Here is a 23,353-nt window from a genome sequence, read left to right as displayed (position 1 = left end):
CACGCGTGCACCTGTGTACATGTGTGTCCGTGTGTGTGTGTGTGTGTGTGTGTGTGTGTGTGTGTGTGTGCTTGTGTGTGTGCATGTGCTCATGGAGTACAGTAAGAGGATATCAGATGCCCCTGAATATCCTGGAGCACGATTACAGGTGTTTGTACACTGCTCAATGTGAGCGCTACAAACCCAACTCAGGACCTTTTTAAGAGCAGTGAGTGCTTGTAACCTTAAAGCAGTCTCTCTAAGTACCAAGACTCAATAATTTTAGTACAAGTGGTTGTGGAAAAGTGTCAAATCCCAGTGACTTAGCCAGTGGAGTCTAGAGAAGATATAGGCTAGCGTCTACTCTTGGGAAAGATAAAATGGAGAGTAAAGAATGAATCACTTCATTAGGAACTGAATATATGTATCTCTCATTTATGTGTTGACCTCTAATCCCCACTGTGACAGTGGTGGATGGTGAGTCCTTTTGATGATTGAGTTTGGATAGGTCAGAAGAATAGTACAGCTAGAAAATAATTATCTGTAAGACAGGACGATGTGTTAGCAGGAACTGGACAATGCTGGTACCCTTATCTCAGATTTTCAGTCCTCTAGTGCTTAAGGTAATACCCTGTGTAAGCCACCCAGCCTGGTGTTGTCATAGCAGCCCAAGCTAAGACATTAAGTTTGAGAGTTCTTGGTTAACAAGGGCCAGAACCTTAAGTCCAGCTAAAGATGATTGAAGGCTATTGAGTGGTGCAGATATGTAAATGAAGAACTAAAGGAGGCTGCTTGGGCATCTAGAACTGTAGGTCAGATACTTTTGAGGCAATCTGCCCAGGACTTTACTTGCTACCTCTTAAAAACATTGGATAGCTTGCCTCTGACACTGACTTTATTGATATTGGATATTCGATTTTGTGGCATAGGCCTGTAAAACCGGCTACTTTGGAGGCTAAGGAAGGAGGATCATACATTTAAAAGGCGTTTAGGATGACTTAGATTCTTAGTCCAAAGAAGTCTAGAGATAGGGCCTAATAAGAGTATTTGGGTAGGATGCACAAAGCTGTAGGTTCAGTTGCTAGTACCATCAAACCCCTGCTCCCCAGACCTTCATGTTTTTGCTGTAGCTCAGGAAAATACATTGGATAGACAAAGAGAGAAAAGCCTCTTTTACCCACTTAAATTTTGTGACTTATAAATTGGGGGTGGGGGGTAGGGGGTAGGGGAATGCACATTGGGTATAACAAAATTCAGTAACAGAAAACAAGAGAGGCTCATATTTAAGGGAGCCTTAAAGACTTAAAAGAACCTTATAAGTTTACGTAAATAAAATCATAGGGAGAGAGGAAAGTTATAGTGAGGATTTGATATTTTGATATTAGTGATTTATTTTGAGGATAAATCAATGTTGAATGATCACCAGAGGAAAGTAGAGTAAAACATAGTGAAAAGTAAATTATGAATCAGCTTTGAAAGTATGAGTTGACAGAAGATGAACTTTTACCATGTAAAGGTTGGTGTGGTAGTAATTTATGTTGGTGGATACAAATATTTAATTAAGCACTGAGTCTCCCAGAGATTATTTTAGATACAATGAAAAAAAAAAAACATTAGCCAGCTAATAAGGAATAAGTAGGTTTATAGTTTATTTACTACGATATTTATTGAAAAAAGTAGAATATAGTGCCCAAGTACTGCATACCTTTTGAGTACCATGTAATGGGATGTCTGACAGGTCAGGACAAGAGATATAGGAATGTAATATTTGACATTTTGGGAAGAGAAATATATAAGGGAACTAATATGAATTATAAAAAGTATGTTCTAGGTTAGAATTAGAGTAGTAATGGTAAAAATGGAGTAGAAAGGTTTAAAATAAGAGATTATTAGAAGAAAAAATAATGTCTTGATGATCCCAGGATATGAAAAATACAGGGAAATGAGTGGGTTTGGAATTTTGTATTGTATACATTAAAAGAGTAATTTAATACTTGCTGAATGGGAGGCTGAAGTAAGAATCAGAAATTATATAGAAGGATATATTTGATTCCTACGGTTGCCATATAAACACCCTTCCTTGTACACTGGTTCCTGTGGATGTTGTTAGCCTTTGTTCTTTGTAGCTACGTCACTGGAGTAACTGCCTCTGTCATCAAGTAACACTCTCTGTACAAATGTCTGCACATTTGGACAGCAGTCCTATTGTACTAAAAGCATACACTTCAACATGACCACATCTTAAGTTACATGTTAATTACATGTGCAGATAACCCTAATTCTAAATAAGGTCACATTTGCAGGTACTAGGGTGTAGGTCTTCAACACAACTTCTTCCATAATACAATTGAATTCATGACAATAGTGTGGTGATTTTTTGTTTTGTTTTGCAGTATGAACTAAGATTTGGGGCTTGATTCATTTTGAAGATACTATAAGTGTGAGCTGACTTGAACAAAATTTCAGACAGATGAATGAGGTGTTACCTATGTAAATGTACTCTTGAATGGATTATAATAGAGTTAATATATTCATGAAACCAGTGGCTAAGAAATAAACATTAGCACATTCCAGAGGTCCCTCTGACTCTCCTTTTCAATCATAAGTCTCTGAAAATAACCACAATTCTGTCTGTTAACACCAGATTTTGCATCTAAACTTGAAAATTTCTTCTTTGCTGTTACTAGTGGGTTGAACCATATTATTATATGGAGGAGCTTTTTTAAACCACTGTGTAGCATTCTTTGTCCTAAATATTGGAAAATGTATTAGGGTTCTGATGTTACTTTGAGTTGTTTTCACTTCTGATACTTTTATGAATGGTACTGTTATGAACATCCATATCACCTATGTTGGCAGCAGAATTTCTGGGCACAGATAGCATGGTTTGCTTTAAAAAGGCTTACAACAGTTTATAGTCTTAGCAGGGGAGTGTGAGACTTTGATCTATTATAGCAGATTTTCCCTTTAGTCATTCTAATTTTTGAGTAATTAGTTTGTATTTCCCTAATAACTGTGGTCTCAGGATGTGAATACTTGTTTGTTCATTTTCTTTTTGTTTTATTATATTGTGTTGTCTTATTTTCATTTAAATTTTGTAGGAGTCTTTTTATGTGTGCTAGCTTCATATATTGCAAATATGTTCTGTGCTCTTTACTTATTGAAGTGTTTGTCAGTGGAAGTACTTTAATGTTCAGGTCATCAAAACAATGTTCTTCTCTGATACACTGTCACTAAAGATTTGCTTTTAGTAAGACACACATGGAATTTATTTCTGCAATATGTACTAGGTTCCGTATTTTATTTTCTTTTGGTTGATTGTACACTGTCACTATTGTCCTGTTGTGTTTATGATCAATCTAGTTGCTCTGTTTATTTCTTATTTTATTAGACAAACAGTTATGATATTTTATTATCACTATATGCATATATATGTATGCATATACTTATATACTTAAACTTATAGTATACTTAAGTGTGTGAATATTTTACACATAAGCATACTTAACAAAAACACTTGTGAATTCACCACAAAGTTAAAGTTGAATGTGTTCAAAATTTTCCTATTGTGTTTTTTTGTTATTTTTGTTTGCATACACTGTAAGCTTTGTTTTTTTTTTTTTTTTAACCTACTTTATTTGAGGTTCCTAAATGCCTCTACCTCCCTTCCAACCTCCAACCCTACGTAGGAGAAAAAGGTTATTAAGGGCAGGAGATGTAGACCTCTTTAGACTTAGTTCCTTGGGGCAATTCCACTCTTCATCATCAGGATTCCAGGAGTCAGCCAAACACAGATAGCTGACAGCAACAGCAGAAAGAATCAGCAGCAGCCTCCTCGAAGTGTTGTCCGGAGTGTTTTTCTCTATGACAGTCTCAAAGTGTTCTCTCTCTCTCTGTGTCTGCTCCTTTTTATATCCTTTCTGAGTCCACTAGAGGATGTTTTCCAGCTGGCAAAAACCATGCCCTCCTCCACAAGGCAGTTTCTAGCTGACCAAGATCACTATTCCTCTCACAAGGCTATTATCAGCAGTGGATAGACTAAAAGCATTCCCACATCTCACACTTAGGATTACAACAAAAACAATATATAATGTGACTGAGTTTAAAAAAAAAAAACCCAGACTTCCACTACAGTGCACCATTTTTTTAAATCTCATTGCTCTAAAGAGTTCCTTGATGCTGAAACTTACGAATTTTTTATTATTTGTTAGTTTTTGATTCATTTTCCCATTCCCACTCCTTTCTCCAAGCCCTTCTATGGACCTTTCTCCTCATGGCTTCTTTTTGATTTTTGTTACACATAGGTATGTGTGTATTCCTAAACACATACTATGTTCCCTAAATAAATACAGCATATTTGGCTTGTATGATGTTACTTGTATGTGTATGTTTTCAGGCCCCAGGCAAGAGCACACCAATTGATGCTTGTTTTCTCATAAGGTATGTTAGAAGGTTTTTCAGAAATTTATTGGGACAGGCATACTTATATTCTAAAGGCTGTAATGTATTACTGCAAAACAATGCAAACATTATTAGCAAAGGGTCATAAGGCAGTCTGGGGAAAACCAGGCACAAGCTTCTGGAGTTCTTTCCCATAGTCCCACAGGAAAAGCTGTGGTGTCAAGTATGAAATGTCGCTAACCATTAAAGCTTGTTTCAGACAGTGCACAGGAGGGGATCCTGCTGTGCTTCCTTGCTTAATAGATACCCACATTCCAGGCTCAGAATGAAAGCATGTTGGTGCACTGTAGCGTCCAGATACTTTTATCTCAACCTCAAATACATTTACTGATTCTTCCTGGTGCCTAGTTAGTGATTACTCTTGTGCTTGAGTGTTTTCTTTTAAATTTTGCTGCGGCTTTGACATCTTTTAGGTGGTAAGGTAGACTTATGTACCCAGTAATAATTTAGAGAACCTCTGTATTCTTGAATACAATTTAGTAGGGCCCAAAGCTGTTTTTCTATTTCTATCCTTTTAATTACCTATACTTTAAATATTTTATTTATATTTATGTAGAAAGTGTGTGTATGTGTGTGTGTGTGTGTGTGCACGCGCGCTTGTGTGTGCGTGTGTACGTGCATTCATCCATGTTCTATGGCAGGCACCTGTGGAGGTCAGGAGACAACTTTGTGGAGTTGGTCCTCTTCTCCACTGTATAACCTCTAGAGGCCCAACTCAGGCTATTAGGCTTGGTGGAAAGTACTTTTACCCATTGATGCTCTTTTTGCTGATCCCCATGCATAGTTTTATATCTGAAAAGAATACCCCTGACCTGTGAGCTCCATGTACTTCTTTGGAGAGTCTGTTCTTAACACTTAGTGAGGGTCTTAGATTATTCATTCATGTTAACTTGTGCATAAAAATTTGCATTTAATCATTACAGATACTTGATATGAAACTTAATAGTAGATTGGTGTCTTAAAAGCAATAATTGTTTATAATGACTGGTGCTTCTGAGATAAAATCTGCCTATTTGTGCACTCCTACTTTTACCTACTGTACATTTAAAATCAGAAGTACGGGAGCAAAAGAAAGAAGTCTGAAGTGAATTCCTAAGTATAGTTGAAAAAAATAATTCATTTGGTTAAAATTGATTGTTCATAATATAAGTACAATCACTAAAATATTGTGGGATCTAAATTTTATGAGTAGAACTTCAGTTTTTTTTAAACAAATTTCTTTACTTAAAAATATAACAGAACTATGACAAAGTATCTTGACAGGCAGATTAAGGAAGGAAAGACTTATTTTGGCTCTCAGTGCTAGGTACAGACCATCATAGGGAAGTCATGGCATCAGGGCCTCAAGGCAGCTCTTAACATTGCAGTCAGGAGGCAGAGAATGCTATTCTCCTCAAACTTTCTTGGAAACACAGCCCATCCAGAGAATACTGCTGACATTTAGGGTGGGTCTTCCCACTTAAGTTAACCTAGATGATCTCCAATAGAACAGGCCCATAGACTTGCTTCCATAGTGAGTCTACAGCCTGTCAAATTGACAGTGTTAATTATCTTGGGAATCAAAAGGACAGAGTCTTGGTAATTACTGTGAAAACCCTTACACATTTGTGTGCGGTAGAAGTAGTACTGACTTGTGAAAAACAACTTCTCCCTGCCTTTATGTTTTGGAAGTCACCAAAGTTTGGAAAGACTGGATAAGTAATCCAGTTTCTCTTTCTGCAAAACTTTAAAAGTTTTTTCGTATGTACTGTGCACAACATGATGAGGCTGGGAAAAATGTCCTTTCACATCTAGGAAGCTGTTTCCTGGCTGCGTTTTTGTTATGTGCTGGTCATATGAAAGGAACAGCTTACTACATTGCAGAATAAGTTAGATCACTACCCTGAAAAATTTCCTTTTCCATATTAACAGTTTGCTTTTTAGAAACTGAATTTTATTTAGGCGTATCATGAACTATTCCAGAATTTGTGACAGATCAGATATGTGTTCTGTAGTTCAAAAGCATAAGGTGAAATAATTTCAGTAGTTCTAAATACATTTGGTAATTGCTTTTCAAGTTTCCAGTTAGCATTAATGAAGTGGAAGCTAAAGATAGGTTTATTATTTGGGAATGATAAAGTTAATATCTAGGCTTTATACTTTTTTGCTAATTTTAAATTTAGCATAAGAAGAAATTGATTTCATTATTCCATACATAAATGTTATTACACTTTATTCTTTTTTAATATTTATGCATTTTTTTATTTATCCAGCATTCTGACTACATGTGTACCTGTGTACCAGATCTCACTATAGACAGTTGTGAGCCACCACGTGGTTGCTGGGAATTGAACTCAGGATCTTTGGAAGAACAGACAGTGTTCTTAACCTCAGAGCCATCTCTCCAGCCCACGCTTTATTCTTATATAACTCCTTTCCTCAGACATCCTTCTCCTTATGATTGGTCTCTTTTCTTTCTCTATTAGCTCCCTTCTCTTTCATGTTACTGTCTCTTATTTCCTTCACTTTGTTTAAATATTTTTCTCTGAAATCAGTCTCCAGTTTCCTTTTTCCTTTTTGGTGTATGTGTTATGTTCTGTGTGCATGTGTATGGTATAAGATTATGGCTATGTCAGTCCTCTGCTCTACCCCGTTGGTATAAGTGTCTTCCTCTGTGTCATTCTCATGCTGTTTTTGTTACTGTAGGTCTGTGAGACAATCTGGTATTAGATAGTCCGATGCCTCCAGAGTTGCTTTTATTGCTTAGGATTGCTTTGCCTATTTGGAGTCTTTTATGTTTCCATGGAAATTTTAGGATTGTTTTTATAGTTGTATATAGATTATCACTCAATTTTGATAGAGAAAGCATCGAAGATAGTTTTTGGTAACATAGTCACTTTACAATATTAATTTTGAAAATCCATGAACATGGGACTCTTAGTTTTTAAGCATCTAAGATGATACAATATTTTGAAATATGCATTGTAAAGGTCCTTAATTCTTTGGTTAGGGGTGTTCTAGGTATTTTGTGCTTTTGGAAGCTGTCTTTAATAAGATCATTTGCCTTTGTAACTGAATTGGCTTTTTTTTTTTTAAACAGGTATTTTTGGACATTTTCACTACACTGTGTTGTAGAGTGGTTCTTAAATGGTCATTTGTGGTTCTTTTTTGGGGGATGTTAATTTTTTCTTTAGTTTTGGGAAATTTTTTTTATTTAATAGGTTCTGTGTCTCTTTTTATCTCAAAACATTACCCCTGTATTCTTAGGAGTGGTTTATTATTTGGTTTGTTCTTGGTCTTGTTTTTGTTTGTAAATGTCTGACTAATATTGTCTTGACTTTATTCTTTTTTTTTGTACTTAATCGTCTGTTGATGCTTTCACCATGCTTATTATTATTTTTTCTTTCGTAGCGTTTCATTGTTCTTGTTGAAATTTTTCTTAATGATTTTAAATTTCTCCTTTACAGTGCTGATCTTTTCTATTATTGTTAATTAAATTTGTTGTTTGGCAGTTTGTATACACACACACACACACACACACACACTGTATTAGGATTACTCTCATTCCCCTACCCTTTTTTTTATCCCTCTCCCATACTAGTCTTTCTCCAAGATACATATCATTTTGTTTTGTTAACTACTGAGTTTAACTAAGGCCATACAAATGGTCATGGGCTTAGAATTATTCAAGTAGTTACACAACTGAAGACAATGACTCTTCTTCTCCCAGAACCTCCCACTATTTCAGCATGAGGGCATAGGGCCCTGCTCATACTTGACTGTTCTCTGGCTAATTCTTGTGGAGGCACAGAAGAGGAAACTCTTTGTTGCTTTTGGTTCATGATTACAATGGGTGTGACATGCCCAAAAGGCAGCATTTTTTTAGCCCTTTCACTATCTTTTGACTCTCATGTTCTTTCTACCCTCATTCCATCAATGTTCAACATTCAAGAGAAAGGTACAGGTTTTCTGTTTAGGGCCGAGCATTCAGCTACCACATATTCTCAGTGTCTTGAGCAGCCATGAGTTTATACTTTTTCACTTATATTCACTGGAAAGAGAGGTTATCTGATTAAGGTTGATAGTACCATTTGACTATGGGTATAAACACAAGAAGGTTATAAACACAAGTTTGATGCTAAGCCATTTTAGCTAAACAATAGCAGTAGGTTCCCACTGAGGACCTTTGACTTCCCAGTCATGAGGTTTTTGACCAGGTTGTATTTCCATGCATGGATTTCCTTTTGTGAAGCATATTTCAAATCCAGTCAGGGTTGTAGGCTATTCCCAGTCATGCCACTGCTGCCCAAGTAGACTCATCCAGTCTGGGTAGTTGATACTACATTTGTAGGACTCATAGCCACATATGACCATTAGAGTCCCTTTTCCACCACCAGCCTCCATAAAATCTTGCAACAGTATTCAATGTCATTCTTGTTTAATTTCTTTGACTCTTACATACAAGGTTTGTTGTGTCATCATCTAGTTCTTGTGGACAACCAAAGGCAATGCCAGCTTGCATTGTTTGTGTGCATTGTGGAGCTCCCTGACCCACACTTGTTGTATAGAAGTATACCACACTTGGCACTGGAGTTTTTCAGTATTAACCCACAGCTCCTAAGAGCAGTATTATCAAGGAATGCAGAGTTTCACCTTTCAAACTCTTTTGTTAAAATTGTATTATTTAAAACCGGGTTACGATGAACATGTAGAATCTTTTCTAAGGAAAGAAATAAGTGGTGGAATTGGATGGGTGGGGAGGTGGAGAAGATCTGGGAGGAGTTGGGAGAGGGGAAACCAGACCAGAATATATTGGGTGAAGACAAATTATTTTCAACAAAACTGTAATTTTTACCTGGAGATCTCTAAAACAGAATGTTCATATAAGAATCTAATAAAGCTTTGATGTACAAAAACCTATATGTAGAAAACTTAAAATCCTCATAAAAGCAAAGAACTAAATTAATAGATTTCCCACATTCATGGATAGGAAGACATGATACTGTTAAGATGTTCATTCTTCACAAATTGATATACATATGCAATGCAGCCCCAGTGAACACTTCAACTTTTATTACACATACTGACAAGTGGGTTCTACATTAATATAGTTTTGTTTTGTAGATGTCCATTCTCAAGTTGAGGATGTTCCTTCCTATTCTGAGTTGGATGTTCTTCTTTTATTGCAGAGTGATATTTTACTGAGTAGTATATCACAATTTGTTTCTTTGTTGATGAACAATGGGACTGTTTCCAGTTTGGGATTGTTTGGATTAAGTTGCGGTGTTAATTTATGTACTAGTTATGGTGTATGGACAGAAGTTATCTGATGCTCCCAGCATGTTTATATTGTTTTATAGTCCAGCTGCCATTTCATGAGGGATTTGTCCACATTCTCTCCAACATTAGGAGTTGTGGTTCTTTTTAATTTGTATCACAGTAGTGAGAATAAAGTGATCATTTATTGTGGTCACAAGTTGTATTTTTCTAATGATGTTAAATATCACTGTGTAGTTTTGTATATATCTTCTTAGGTACTCTTTTCACCTGTACCTGTTTTAAAAAAGTCTTTTCTTTTAAAAAATTGTAAGTAACTATGAGTTTGTATGTATTTTGATGCTTTTCAGTATCCCTTTTAGATATATATTTTGTACAGATCTCTTATTCTTAGTCGGTGGCTTGACCAAGAATGTCTTAAGGAACAGAGATTTATTGGTTATGTTCACTGAATGTTCTTGTGGTGACATAGCCAAGAGATTCTTGCCTAGCCAATACCACTTTTGCAGTTCCTCTGCACATTTACAAATACCTTGTTCATTCCTCTTAAAATCCTAATAGGATTTTGATTTCATTGAGTGTACAAATCAGTTTAGAGAGGAATGTCTTCTATCTAATCTCTGACTGATGGATGAAGTCCATCTCTTTATTTAGATCTTTACATTTCTGTTAACATTTTTTTTAGTTTTAGTTGTGCATTGCTTTCACACTTTTGACCATGTTTCATTTCTTCTTTTGGTACTACTACTGACAGTGGTACTTAAAATGTTTATTTTCTGACTTCATTGTTAGTATGTAGAAATTCAGTCAGTTATGTGTTTTTTTCTTTAGTCTTCATAAAGATTATCATAGCATTTATTAAACAGTTTCAATGTTACTGCTTGTTTTGATAGATTTTTTCCTTATCATTTATTACAGTTTATTCAATTTGTATCCTGGTTGTGGTCTCCTTTATCACCTCCCAATCCTACCCTCCCACCCTCTTCTCCCTCTGAGCCCCTCCCCTAGTTCACTGATATGGGAGGTCCTCCTCCCCTTCTATTTGACCCTAGCCTATCAGATCTCATTAGGACTGGTTGTATTGCCTTCCTCTGTGGACTGGTAAGGCTGCACCCCCTCCAGGGGGAGATGATCAAAGAGCCTGCCACTTAGTTCATGCCAGAGGAAGCACCTGCTTCCCTTACTAGGGACTCCACTTGGATACTAAGTCTATGGCCTACGATTGAGCCGGGGGTTTTAGGTCCTCTTTATTCATTGTCCTTGGTTGGGGTATCAGTCTCTGCAGGGCCTCCAAGTCTGTGTGTGTGTGTGTGTGTTTTTTTTTTTTTTTTTTTTTTTTTTTTTTTTTTTTTCTGTTGCTCTTCTTTTGGAGCTCCTGTCTCTTCCAGGTCTTTCTATTTCCCCCTTCTTTCATAAAATTCCATGTCCTCTGCCTCTGCTCAAAGTTTGTCTATGAGTCTCAGCCTCTGCTTTGATACCTTCATCAGTAGAATCTTTTAGAGGCCCTCTGTGGTAGGTTTCTGTCCTTGCATGCTTGATGGATTTTTTTAAATCAGATTTTCTGCACAGATTTTGTGCCTCTGTATGTGCATGTGTGTAAGCATGTTCGTGTTTGTGAAGTAGTTTAATTTTTAATACAGATACCTTTTACTTTTCTTGACTGATTGCTCTACCTAGAACCTTCAGAACAATTTTGGTTTTAAAGGAAGACACCTGACTTAGTTTGGTTTTTCTCTTTTGGTGTTATGGCCTTGAAATCCATTCCACATGGCAATTTAAGGCCAGTCATACTGCTCACTGTTTTTATTTTTTCTCAGAAGGATTGTGAAGGACTGGTTCTAGGACAGTTTAGCAGAAATCCTCCAGCTTATCAGATGCTCAGGCTTGAGATGCATCTTTCCATATACTTAAAATCATTCTAACTAATTTGTTACTAATACAATGTATGTATTATGTGAATAGTTATTGTACTGTATTGTTTAGGGAATAATGGCTGGAAAAATAGCTTGTACATGTTCAGTGCAACAACATAAGTTAGTACATACCCTCTGAGTGTGATGGAAGCAAATTAGCGATAGGGCATGAATGCTGAGGAGATACTGAGAGCTGTGAAGTAAAAGATGACCATAGCAGGGTATCTTAGATGCCCTTCATTATTATAAACTTAACATAGTGCTCAGTGCACAGCAAGGTCAAGATTTGCTTTTGGACCTTTATAAGGGATTTTTTTTTCTCTAATATTTTTATCTATAGATAAAGGACTCATGGGTACAAAAGGCCTATTATGCTTTAACTGTTGATCACTCTCTGAAATGGTGGCTTCTTTCACACAAGAGGATGAATACTGCTACTTCTTTTTGTATGAAAACAAGTCTCTGGTTCTATTTTAAAGGTATTCCAATCAGAGTTTTATGTTCATCGTAGTTGCTAAAGCAGTAGTTATCCACCTTTCTGTTACTGGCAGTGTTTAGAATATTTAGAACTCATTTTTGGTTGTTACTTAAGTTGGTGTGCAGGATGTTTGGCTCTTCTTTCTCCGCTATGCATTCTTCTGTCATCTTTGTAGAAGTATATTATGCTTTCACACCTTTCTATGCTTTAATAGAGCACAGATACTGGCTTCATGGCTCGCTTTGCTGTTACCAGTGTGTAAATGATTTCAAGCAGTCTCATGTTTTCACAAGCCAATCCCTTTGTAAATCGATACTAGGAGTTTGTACCCCAAGTTTGTCAGTTTGTCCAGAACAGTATTCTTTTACAGATCTGGGCATGCTTTTCCAACACGTCCCTCTGGTTTTGAAGTAAGCATCTTAAGCATAAGAAGTCTAAAACTGTGTTTTGGGACTCTGTCTTCTACTTGCTCTTCAAAGAATTGCACGTGCTAGTTCTCTTTGATAGATGGATCTTCCGTCATTCCACATCCAGTGACCAGAAATCAGGTAGTAGTTTCCCGAAATTTGCTTCATTTACACTCTTGCTCATCGCATGAGCAGTTTTCAGAGTGTCGATCCAGCCCACCTTCAATGATACCGTGATGAATAAGCTCTGTGTTACCGTGATGAATAACTTCTGTGTGGTTGATGTTTGCTTTGTTGCAAGGAATGACCATTATAAAATATAAGTTAGAAATGTGCATATTTCTGCTAGAAATTCCCAGGAGTTTTCCATCTCACTCCCTTTGTGGCTTCATTGCCTGTCATTTTTGTACTCACTCTACTCCAGTGAACCTGAATTGTTCTTTGTCTCTCACTTTTTAAGTCTTCACTGCAGTGTTATTTTTTTTTAAGTTAAGTGCAATTGTTTAGTCATCTCATTATTTCCATGATTCAAAAACAAATCTGATGTGAATTCTATTTTACGGTTTCCTTACTTTAAAAAAAAATTCAACTAATTACTTTCATCATAGTCTTTTTAAAAATTTTATTTATGTATTTATTTATTACATTTTATTCACTTTGTATCCCTGCTTCAGCCTATCAGGTCTCATCAAGGATGACCGCATCATCTTCCTCTGTGGCCTGGCAAGGGTGCACCCACCAGGGGGAGGTGATCAAAGAGCCGGCCACTGAGTTTATGTCAGAGACAGTCCCTGTACCCCTTACTAGGGAACCCACTTGGAAACTGAACAGTCAGTGGGCTTCCTTTGAACAAGGGTTCTTAGGTCCTCTCCATGCATGGTCCTTAGTTGGAGTGTTGGTCTCTTCAGGCCCACTCTACGCACCAGGGTATCAAAGGAGATACTGAGACTCATAGCCAAACTTTGGGCAGAGTGCTGGAATCCTTGTAGAAGAAGGAGATAGAAAGACCTGGAGGAGACAGGAGCTCTATAGGGAGAACAACAGAACCAACAATTCCTACAGTGTTATCTTAAGAAACCATCTGTTTATCACCCTTATATACATCTGCCCTAAAGTGAACTTTCTTGCCATGCTTCATTTTTCTCCAGAGTTCTTTCTATTGTACTTGTGTGTATATAATCTTATTTCCTGAATATTATTTCTGAATCAGAATGTAGACTTACTAAGGCTGGCAACTCTCTGTTTTAGTAGTATTCCTACCACCTAGAAGTGTGTCAGGCACAAAATATATGTTTCATACATATTGATGAATGAAAGAATGGTTGTTTCTCTCAATTTTCATATGTGACACCATTTTCTTCTAAGAATATAGAATATAACCTCAGAGTTTGTCTTTTCTAGTTATGGCATGAGAAAAAAAGAGATTCATAGTTGAAGAGTATTTGAGTTTGCTGTATATAAATAGTGATTTATTTTACTTTACTATTTCTAATATTTCTATTGAAGTGATTGGGAATCTTAGAAGCTTTTTTTTCTTGGAGTTTTGAGTTGATATGATATTTTTAAAGAATTTGAATTATTCAGAATGTGTTTCTTGAAGTCTACTGGAGTTCATAAGGTATACAAATCTCAGTAAAGCTCTTAAAATTATTATAAATTCTTAGAATTCTTAGTAGACTGTATTCTTTAGTGACCTTTCGAGTTACTGAATTAGGACACAGACTAAAGTAAACATTTTGTTTAGAAAATATTTTGTATACTTAAAAATGTTCACATTTGAAAGAAATTGAGCCTGAAATATTGGTTGTAGATGAGAAGTAAGAGAGAAATGTGATACAAGATAGTATTGACGATTTGATCAAATTTGTGAAAAGCTCCTTTAGTCTTGAGGCAGAAGGTGAAGAGCAAGGGAACCGCTGCTACCTGGCACGGTAGTGTAATCCTCAGTACATGTGTCCAGTTGTTTGTTTTTTAACTAATCCATACTAATCACGGTATGTGATATTTCATTTTCTCCTTAGCAGCAAGTTTCAGATGCCTGTGTTTCCCAGGGACACTAAGCACTGACTGAATGACTATTCAGAAACACAAGAAGATGTCAGAGTTAGTTTTTTTTGCGGTTGTAATGCTTTCATCAATCAACAGGTTCTCCCCTGCCTGAAATGATAATACATTCAAGTTAGTTAATTAGGAAATGGTACAAAATTTTACTGGCAAATCATGAAGAGATTCAGAGTAGAAATAGTATATTTTAGTATGTGTTCCTGCCAGAAACACCTAGCACAGAGGTAGTGTTCTTGGTAGGAAAAAATTGACCATTCATCGTTCCATAGACTTTTCAGGTTCTAAACCTCAGGTAATGGTAAATTTTAAGTAATTGGGGTATTTAATAATATGCATTTGCATGTTTCCAGCACTCTTTAATTCTTTAAATCTAGCTTCATGTGGGAAAGTAGGGTCAGAGATGCTGGGCTTACTGCGTGCCAGGGGTTTCTGATAAGGAGTTCAGCTGAAGAATTATAGCAGAAAATCTGTTCTTCCACAGTTTAGGTTCCAAATGGGAAAATCTTATTCAGAAGTGGTCTATAACCTGTGTGTTTAATCCAGAAATGGAAACATGTAAAGTCTTATTTGGAAGGAAGCAAAAACCCTGCTCACAAAAGTACTGTGATTTTAACTCATGGAGTCTAAGGACAACACAGCATCAGTGTTGGCTAGTGTAAAGCCTTGCTTTAAGGGTTTAAACAAAGAAACAACCAAAGTTGGTCTTTATGTGTTTATTTTTGAAGAACTGACTATCCATTTCACCAAGATAGATTATGTTTTTTCCCGCATTTGCCTTCTGTCATGTGTGTGACTTCCTTTTGCCCATTGAGCCACTAATAAAACTGATAAAAGTATAGGTTTAAAGATGCATTTGCTTGGGGGTTATTTTTTTTCCAACCAAGTGTATTAGAGTATATCAGACTTTTTCTTGGTCTCTTTTTTTATTTTTGTTGTCAAATTGAGAGTTATTTTATTTAAATGCTATTGCCTTCTAAAAACACATTTTGAATTAATCAGTTCTCTCTGCCTTCCATATTTTTCTCTCCTGTCTTACTAATTTACAAATATTCCTTTAGTTATGATAACCCATCAGGCTTTAGTTCTTGTGGTCCATGAGAATCTGTAGTTACCAGTAGCCTGCCAAGTTTATTCTGGTACTATCTGTAATGGTTAGCCTTGGTTGCTGTAACAAACAAGATACACCAAGTGGATTAAACAGCATAGGGATTCTTTCTCACAGCTGAGAGGCAGGGAAATCCCAAGATACAAGTGCCAAAACACTGTCATTTGTTTAAGTTGTCAGGTTTATAAACTCATCTGTTTTATTCATGGATTTTTTATATATTAAGTCATAACTTTTCCCACAGTAAGTTTATGCAAATTGCATTATCATAACACATGGTGATAATTTATTTGCACTGTGTTTTGTTATGTGAGCTACTAGAGTATTTGTTCTTCTACCCTGCCACTTTACCTTCTTGATTTTTTTCAAGTAATAGGTTATTCAGACAATAACTCTGTCCTTTATAAATATATGTCTTGAGTTTCCATTTTCTTAACTTCACTGGTTTAAATTCAGTTTCTGTTCTCCAGTGGCAATGATGGCAGACCATCTGAAAGGGCTTTGCTTCTTTTTATAATTTCAGTGTGATGATACCAGCTGTTTTGTGAAGTCTATGTTATTATTGAGAGGCCTTGTTTTCTCAGATGTTAGCTTTTTCTTTGACAAAAGACAAGTAGTAAGTCTTTGGAATAATTCAAGTTGCTATCACACTTTTTGTGTAAAATATAGAGCTTAATGTAGCTTAAATGCAGAGCTAGTTTTTATGTCATAATAGTATGTGCATTTACTTATTATAAAAGCAACCTTTTTATGGAAGATAATTTTATTTGTTATTTATTTATTATTTATTTATACAGTATTCTGCCAGCATGTGTTACTGCAGGCCAGAAGAGGGCACCAAATCTCATTGTAGATGATTATGAGCCACCATGTTGTTGTGGGAATTGAACTCGGGGCCTTTGGAACAGCAGCCAGTGCTCTTAATGTCTGAGTCATCTCTGCAGCTCCAAAATAATTTTCTTAGTACAGTATATTCTGACTGTGATTCCTTCTTTTCTGGCTCTTTCCAGATCCTTCCCACTTCTCCACACATCAAAATCCATACCGTACCAAAATAAGTACTCTTTTCTTTCTCTCATTAGGATACAAACAGGCATCTAAAAACATATAGTAATAAAATAACAGTAGATAAAAACAAAAAACCAGAATAAGACAAAAAAAAGCCAAAGAAAAAGTTCACACACGCGAAAGTTTCATAAAAACACAAAACTGGAATCCACAATATGAAAAGGACATTAAAAGAAAAGAAAAGAAAAAAAACCCTCCCCAAACACAAAAATGCTGAACCTGCAAAAATGCCATAAGAGTTCATCCTTGTTGGGCATAGGGCCTGGTCTTAAGACTGCTTTCCCTGGTGAGAAATTTTGTTATAGAAATCTGTTTTCATTTGTGAGTGGGTATTCGTTGGTAATAGCTTCTGGGATACTGATAGGAGTTTGAAGCCACTTTCTCCCTCAGTGTTGGTACCGCATTATGTACATGCAGACTCTAACCTAGTCAGGCCCTGTGCATGCTACCACGGTCTTTGTTATTTCATGTGTATTTAGTCCTGTTGTATTTTGAAGGTCTTGTTTCCATAGTGTCCTCCATCCCCACTGGCTAAGTCTTTCCATTTTCTCTTCCTTAGGGTTCTTGAGCCTTGGGAGGAGGTGGGAGGAATTGATGGAGACCCACCTAGTACTGAGTGTTTCAAGGTCTCTTACTCTCTGTTCTCTTTTGTTACTGTCTGGTGTCTAGTTGTGGCTCTCTGTATGTATTCCCATCTGATGATTGCTGAACAAGACCGTGATCTACGAGTATAGTAGAACATCCTTAGGAGTCATGTTATTGCTATGTTCCATTAGCAGAGCTCTTGTACTTTGGTTTACCATAGATCTATGGCCAAGCCAGTATCAAGTTCTTGATCATCTGAGCATTGTTGGGGATGTATTCCATCTTATGGAATGGGCCTTAAATTGTACCAGATATTGGCTAATTAGTTCCACTATTCTACCTGTGCATCTTTTAGGAAGAACATCATTATAGATCAAAGGATTTGTAGTTGGGTTGGAGTTTATTTTTCGCCTTCAGTAGTTTGCAGAGTTCTTTCCTGTACCATGAACATTAGGCCATAGGGGTGAAAGCGCTAAGGTAGGCACCAGCCCTGCTTCTATATTCAGTGAGTTGTGTAGCTGCTGTCTTCAGCAGCAGATCCTTACCATCAGTCTACGGATAGTAACCAGTGGTCTTGGCTGTAGATTGGGTTGTTTGGTCAACAGCTCGATTAGATGTAACCCATTCCCAGAACTGGAGGCTTCGTTTAGTGTTGAGAGGTTTACAGTTGGGGCTTTGTCTCCCTAGTGTAGTGATTCCACTTAGATCAACTTTGAGTATGTATATGTTTTAGGAAGCTTCTACCATATTAGACTGCAGAAACACAGTATTCAGGAGGGGCCTTTTCCTGCTACTTTCTCTAGCTCCCAGATAATCAACACAGAGACCTATTAGATTTATTCAACAAGCCTTAGGTCTGTAACTGGGCAGATACTCATCTATTCTAACCCAGTTATGCTAGTCTGGCTACATAGTCTAGCTGTGTGTCCTTTGACTTGCCATCGCAGTCTTTCCGTGGCCATCTGCTGTAACTCTTTTCTCACGCCGAACTCCTCGTGGTACCTCTTCTTCTTTTTCCTTCTCTCCTCTTGGAGACCCCCAGACCAAGAAATACGGAAATCCTTCATCTCTCCTCTCTTGCCTAACTATAGGCTGAATAGCTTCTTTATTAACCATTCAGAGATAGCTGGGGAGCAGTGTTTATGCAATATTGATACAGGAGAGTCTTCATAGAAATGACAGTGCCCACATCTGACTACAAACAGTTCTTGGGGCACAGAAATCTGCATCTGAATACAAAGTGTACAAAAGCATCATCCAATATCAGATTTCCACACAACTCCTTGAATACCCCTTAGTTTTAGCTGGCTGTCATTGTATGCCCTCCCTTATCCTCCTGTCCCTTTCCTTTACCATATGATTGTAATAAAAGTCAGTATATCAGTACTCATGAGTTTATGCATAAACCCATGGCTTAGTTCCTGATTCTACCCATCTTTGTGCTAAAATATCTTCAACTACTGCACATCATACATCTTGAGTTAGTTATATCAACATTTGGAATCAATAATGGATGATGGAAAATTGAGGGGCTTGATAATGAGCAATGATTTAAAGAACACCAAAACATTTTCTTTCCAGGCTGTTAAATAAGTGTTATAAATGATCATTACCTTCCTGTGTTATCCTTAGTCATCTGTATGGTTTCCTTCTTTCTACAATAATATTTTCCCTCTAAAATGATAAATAATATTGTTTAAAACTTGTCTAGGACTGTTTGAAGAACACATGGTGTGGTGGCATAAGCCTGTAAATCAGTACTGTGGGGCTGTGAGAGAAGTCATGAGGTTGAAGGCCAGCTTTTTCTACATAGCCAAACCATTTCAAAACATACAGAAAACAAGGGAAAAAACAATGTATAAAATTTAATGGATTTAGAAATTATTTTGATTGCTTCTGCATATGCATTTTCATTTAAATTTTAGACATGAAATTAAGTTTTAAAGATATATTTTACAATTGTCAGGCCACATGTGTGGTATGCTATCTCAGGGCAGGTTTTTTTTTTAATTCAATTTTTATTTTTTATATTAATTACAGTTTATTCACTTTGTATTCCAGCTGTCGCCCCTTCTCTCATTCCTTCCCAACCCACTCTACCTCCCTTATCTCTCCCATTCCCCTTTCCAAGTCCACTGATAGGGGAGGTCCTCCTCCCCTTCCATCTGACCCTAGCTTATCAGGTCTTATCAGAACTGGCTGCATTGTCTTCCTCTGTGGCCTGGCAAGGTTGCTCCCCCCTGGGGGGGGGGGGGCGAGGGGAAAGAGCCAGCCACTGGTTCATGTAAGAGAGAGTCCCTGTTCCCCTTATTAGGGAACTCACTTGGATACTGAACTGCCATGGGCTACATTTGTGCAGAGGTTCTAGGTTATTTCCATGAATGGTCCTTGATTGGAGTGTCAGTCTCACAAAAGACCCCTGTCAGGGCAGGTTCTTTATGTTTTAAAGCATTTACTGAATGGTGTCTTGAATACAGTGTGATCAGTATTGGTCTCCTTCAGAACGATACCATTCTCTATGGCTTGTAGTAAAGAAATAATGGAAAAGTTTGGTGTCATTTCAATTTAAACTTGCTTGTGGAATTTTTCTTCACTCAGCTGAAAATAACTGCTTTTATATTCATATCAAACATTTCTTCAGTGTTTTCTGGAACTTAATTTGTCTTGAAAGATTGTTTGTTTGTTTGTTAATAGAGAATTTTAGCATGGAATGATTCCACAAGAAACTATTTGATCTTATATTTCACTTGAAATAACTTAAATGAATTATTTATTGTTACATTAAAAAATACCATAAAACTTAGTAACTTTACAGTAACACCCACTTATCTTAGGTTCTTGGTTTTGTGGGCAAGGACGTTTAGGCTCCTGCTTTAGCTTTTTATAATGCTGCAATCCAGGGTCAGCTAGGTTTGAAATCCCATGTGCATTCTTGACAGGGAGGCTTGCTTCCATGTTTGCTCCCAGTGTAATTCATTTTCTGCTGAGCTTACCACTGAATGATTTGATAGTCATTTTGGATCTGACTTTGACCTGAATCCAGATCCTAGCTCCTTTCAATCTCTCATTGTTTGGGGATCCGGGGATGTGATGGGTGGGTGGAATATGTGTAGAAAAAAAGGGAGAGTAACTGTATGTTAGCACAGTTTTCCTATTATCAAAACGATCTTAAGTGTTTGTGTTTCCCCTGTAGGTGCCTTAGCTGGATCAGTTATCGTGGAGCCACATGTCACAGCAGTGTGGGGAAAGAATGTTTCATTGAAGTGTTTAATTGAAGTGAATGAAACTATAACACAGATCTCATGGGAGAAGATACATGGCAAAAGCACACAGACTGTTGCAGTTCATCATCCTCAGTATGGATTCTCTGTTCAAGGAGATTATCAGGGAAGAGTCTTGTTCAAAAACTATTCACTTAATGATGCCACAATAACTCTGCATAACATAGGCTTCTCAGATTCTGGAAAATACATATGCAAAGCTGTTACATTTCCACTTGGAAATGCCCAGTCCTCTACAACTGTGACTGTGTTAGGTGAGTGTGCTTGAGGTGGGTTTGATTACTATAGTAAATATCATAATAAAATGTTAAGAAATGAAGATTTCTATAAATTTGATTCAAATACACATTTTCAAATTCTGTCGTAAAGTTGTGTGTTTCTAGGCTCTCTTATTGTAAGCAGAGCCTGTGTGTGTGTAATGCTGGATAGTTTTTTTCATAATCTGTAGCGCTTTAATTCCAATAATGGATGGGTATGGTGACTCACACCTGTAATTCCAGCTCTTAAGAGAATGATAATAAGCCTGCAGCCTTGGTCTCACTTGGAAGTGTGTTAGACACACAGCATTTGGGGCCCCTTTGTGTCTTATTAAATGATATTCTCTAGGCAGATGAGGAAGACTGCTTAGCAGAGGGCTGTACAGAGAAGCCAACTAAAATGATTCAACTAGTTGTATATGACCAGGAAAATATAAACAATATCATTCAAAATTGACTTTAAATGTGCATGTGTTTTGAAGAGGAAAGAAAGATTTTGTGAGTATGTAAGCTACTTAGGGCAATTCTTCAACTGAGGCATTTGGAGGTATATGGTGAGGAGTGTGACTGCATTAATACTGGGAGAAGATGATGGTATTGAAGGTAACCTCACATTGAAAGCCATTCAGTCTGGAGATCCTGGATAATTAGGAAGAAACATGAAGCTAAGATGAGCTTTAGAGCCTATAGAAGGGAAAGGTGGTTTTTTAGCCTTTGGGCTAGATCACGTGAATCAAGAAGCAAAATCTAAGTGTATTCTGTCTAGTGTGGAGTGTCCAATCTCACTTGTTTTGTGTCTCAGTGATTTGCAGTCTCAGAGTAGCAGTAAACTCAAAGCAAATCATACTTAAAGAGTCATAAACCCAGTGTATATTACTTAAGAGGCTGAACTTAAAAGTCCTGGCTTGGTTAGGTTTTAGGAGCTTGGCATAAAGAAAGAAAGATCTTTTCTGGAGGGAATTATCTTAAAGTATTGTCTTAAAGTATTTCTACATTAATAATTGAAATACAGGTCTATCCTCTTTTTTAGTATCACCAGTTTTACAAGTTAGGAGAGTCTGTATTCAACACCCTGTACAAACAAGACAGCAGAAACAAACTCGTGGGTGGGGATGTGGCTCAGTTGGTAGAGTATCTAGCATACATGAAGGCTGGGCTTTGATCCCCAGTGCCACTTATATCAGCCATAGCAAGGAGTCACATTTTTGGAATGCCTGCATTTTGGAGGTGGAGGAAGGCAGAGCAGAACTCATGGTCTCAGGGAGCTACCCAGTGCTTTTGAGCCCCGGCTGGAAAGCACAGAACTGCCTTAAAAACACAATGGATCTGTACAGATGTAAGATCTTGGAATTACCAAAGGCTTTTAAACAGATTGCTTGTGCCATTTGGGGAAATGGGTCAATCTGTATATTTATGGAAAGAACTAGAAACAAACAAAAATCTCATAGTAATTGGTCTCAAATTAGAGGATATTATTTCTTAGTATATTAATAGTTAACCATCAAAATAAATAAAAGCATATTACTCAGTACGCTTGAATTAACTTTTTCAAAAAGGACTGGGGATATAATTCAATGACAGCATGTGTCTAGCTTTAATAGGACCTTGGTTCAGTTCCCGAGCATCTCAAGACAAACAAAGAAATAAAGAAAACACCACACAGAACAGTAGAATGGCAGGCTTGAAAATAATAGAAAGTGATTTGTGCTACATATAATTTAGAAGGAATTATTTCCCAAGATTTATGGATGACTGTTACATGTCAGTTAAAAAAAATACTATCTCTAATGTACATTTAGCAGAAAAAGTTCAAAACGACCCTAAAACATATTTGATACTCTGTTCACATTCATAACTGAAAATTTCAAATATGATGTATCATGTCATATATGAGATTGGCAAATGCTAAATAATTTAATAACATCAGCTGGTGATATGAATTAATATCTTGAAAATTGCAAGTTAATTGGCAACTTGAGTAAGTTTAGGTGAAAATGAAAATAAATATGATAGAAGCAGTTCCAGTATTTGGGACAAACCAGAAAAAGTTGTGTGTAAATATACCAAGATATGACTATGGGTGATAGTTATAGACGTATTTAGGAGAAGCAAGGAAAAACCCTAGTTTATGCCAGCAATAAATTCTGGTATAAATAAATGACTCATTTCCTAAATAAATTCTACAATAATTAAAATTCTATGTGTATCCAAATGATGGGAAAATAAATAGTTGAATGAATTTAAAAATAAAAAAGCTCGATAAATGAATCTATTGAATGCAAGGTTGAATCAAAGAAAACCTGCACAAGTAATGCCTAGCTGTTCTCTTATACTCTCCAGGTACAGGGAAAGTAAGGTTGTCTGGTTTGATTTTGCCTTATTGATTTTAATGAGAAGATATTTAAAATTCATTTACCAAGTTAACATTATAGTTCCACATTCAAGTAGATAGGATGTGACAAGACGAGACAGAAAGAACTTGTGAGCTGCAGTTTTTGG

The 23,353-nt window shown here is 36.7% G+C and overlaps 1 protein-coding gene across 2 annotated transcripts in view; it reads left to right on the top strand.

Annotated features, from left to right (window-relative positions):
• The window catches only part of Nectin3 (nectin cell adhesion molecule 3), a 49,480-nt gene that overhangs the window by 13,794 nt on the left and 12,333 nt on the right, over positions 1-23,353 (top strand). For both annotated transcript variants that reach the window (XM_055593799.1, XM_055593793.1), the window contains exon 2: positions 20,510-20,851. In XM_055593799.1, the coding sequence (XP_055449774.1) occupies positions 20,510-20,851 (342 nt within the window). The remainder of the gene's footprint in view (positions 1-20,509; positions 20,852-23,353) is intronic.

The sequence above is a fragment of the Psammomys obesus genome, unplaced genomic scaffold (assembly GCF_907164565.1).
Source record: "Psammomys obesus unplaced genomic scaffold, mPsaObe1.curated_primary_1811, whole genome shotgun sequence".
Taxonomy (NCBI): domain Eukaryota; kingdom Metazoa; phylum Chordata; class Mammalia; order Rodentia; family Muridae; genus Psammomys; species Psammomys obesus.
This window is presented reverse-complemented; position numbering and strand designations above follow the sequence as displayed.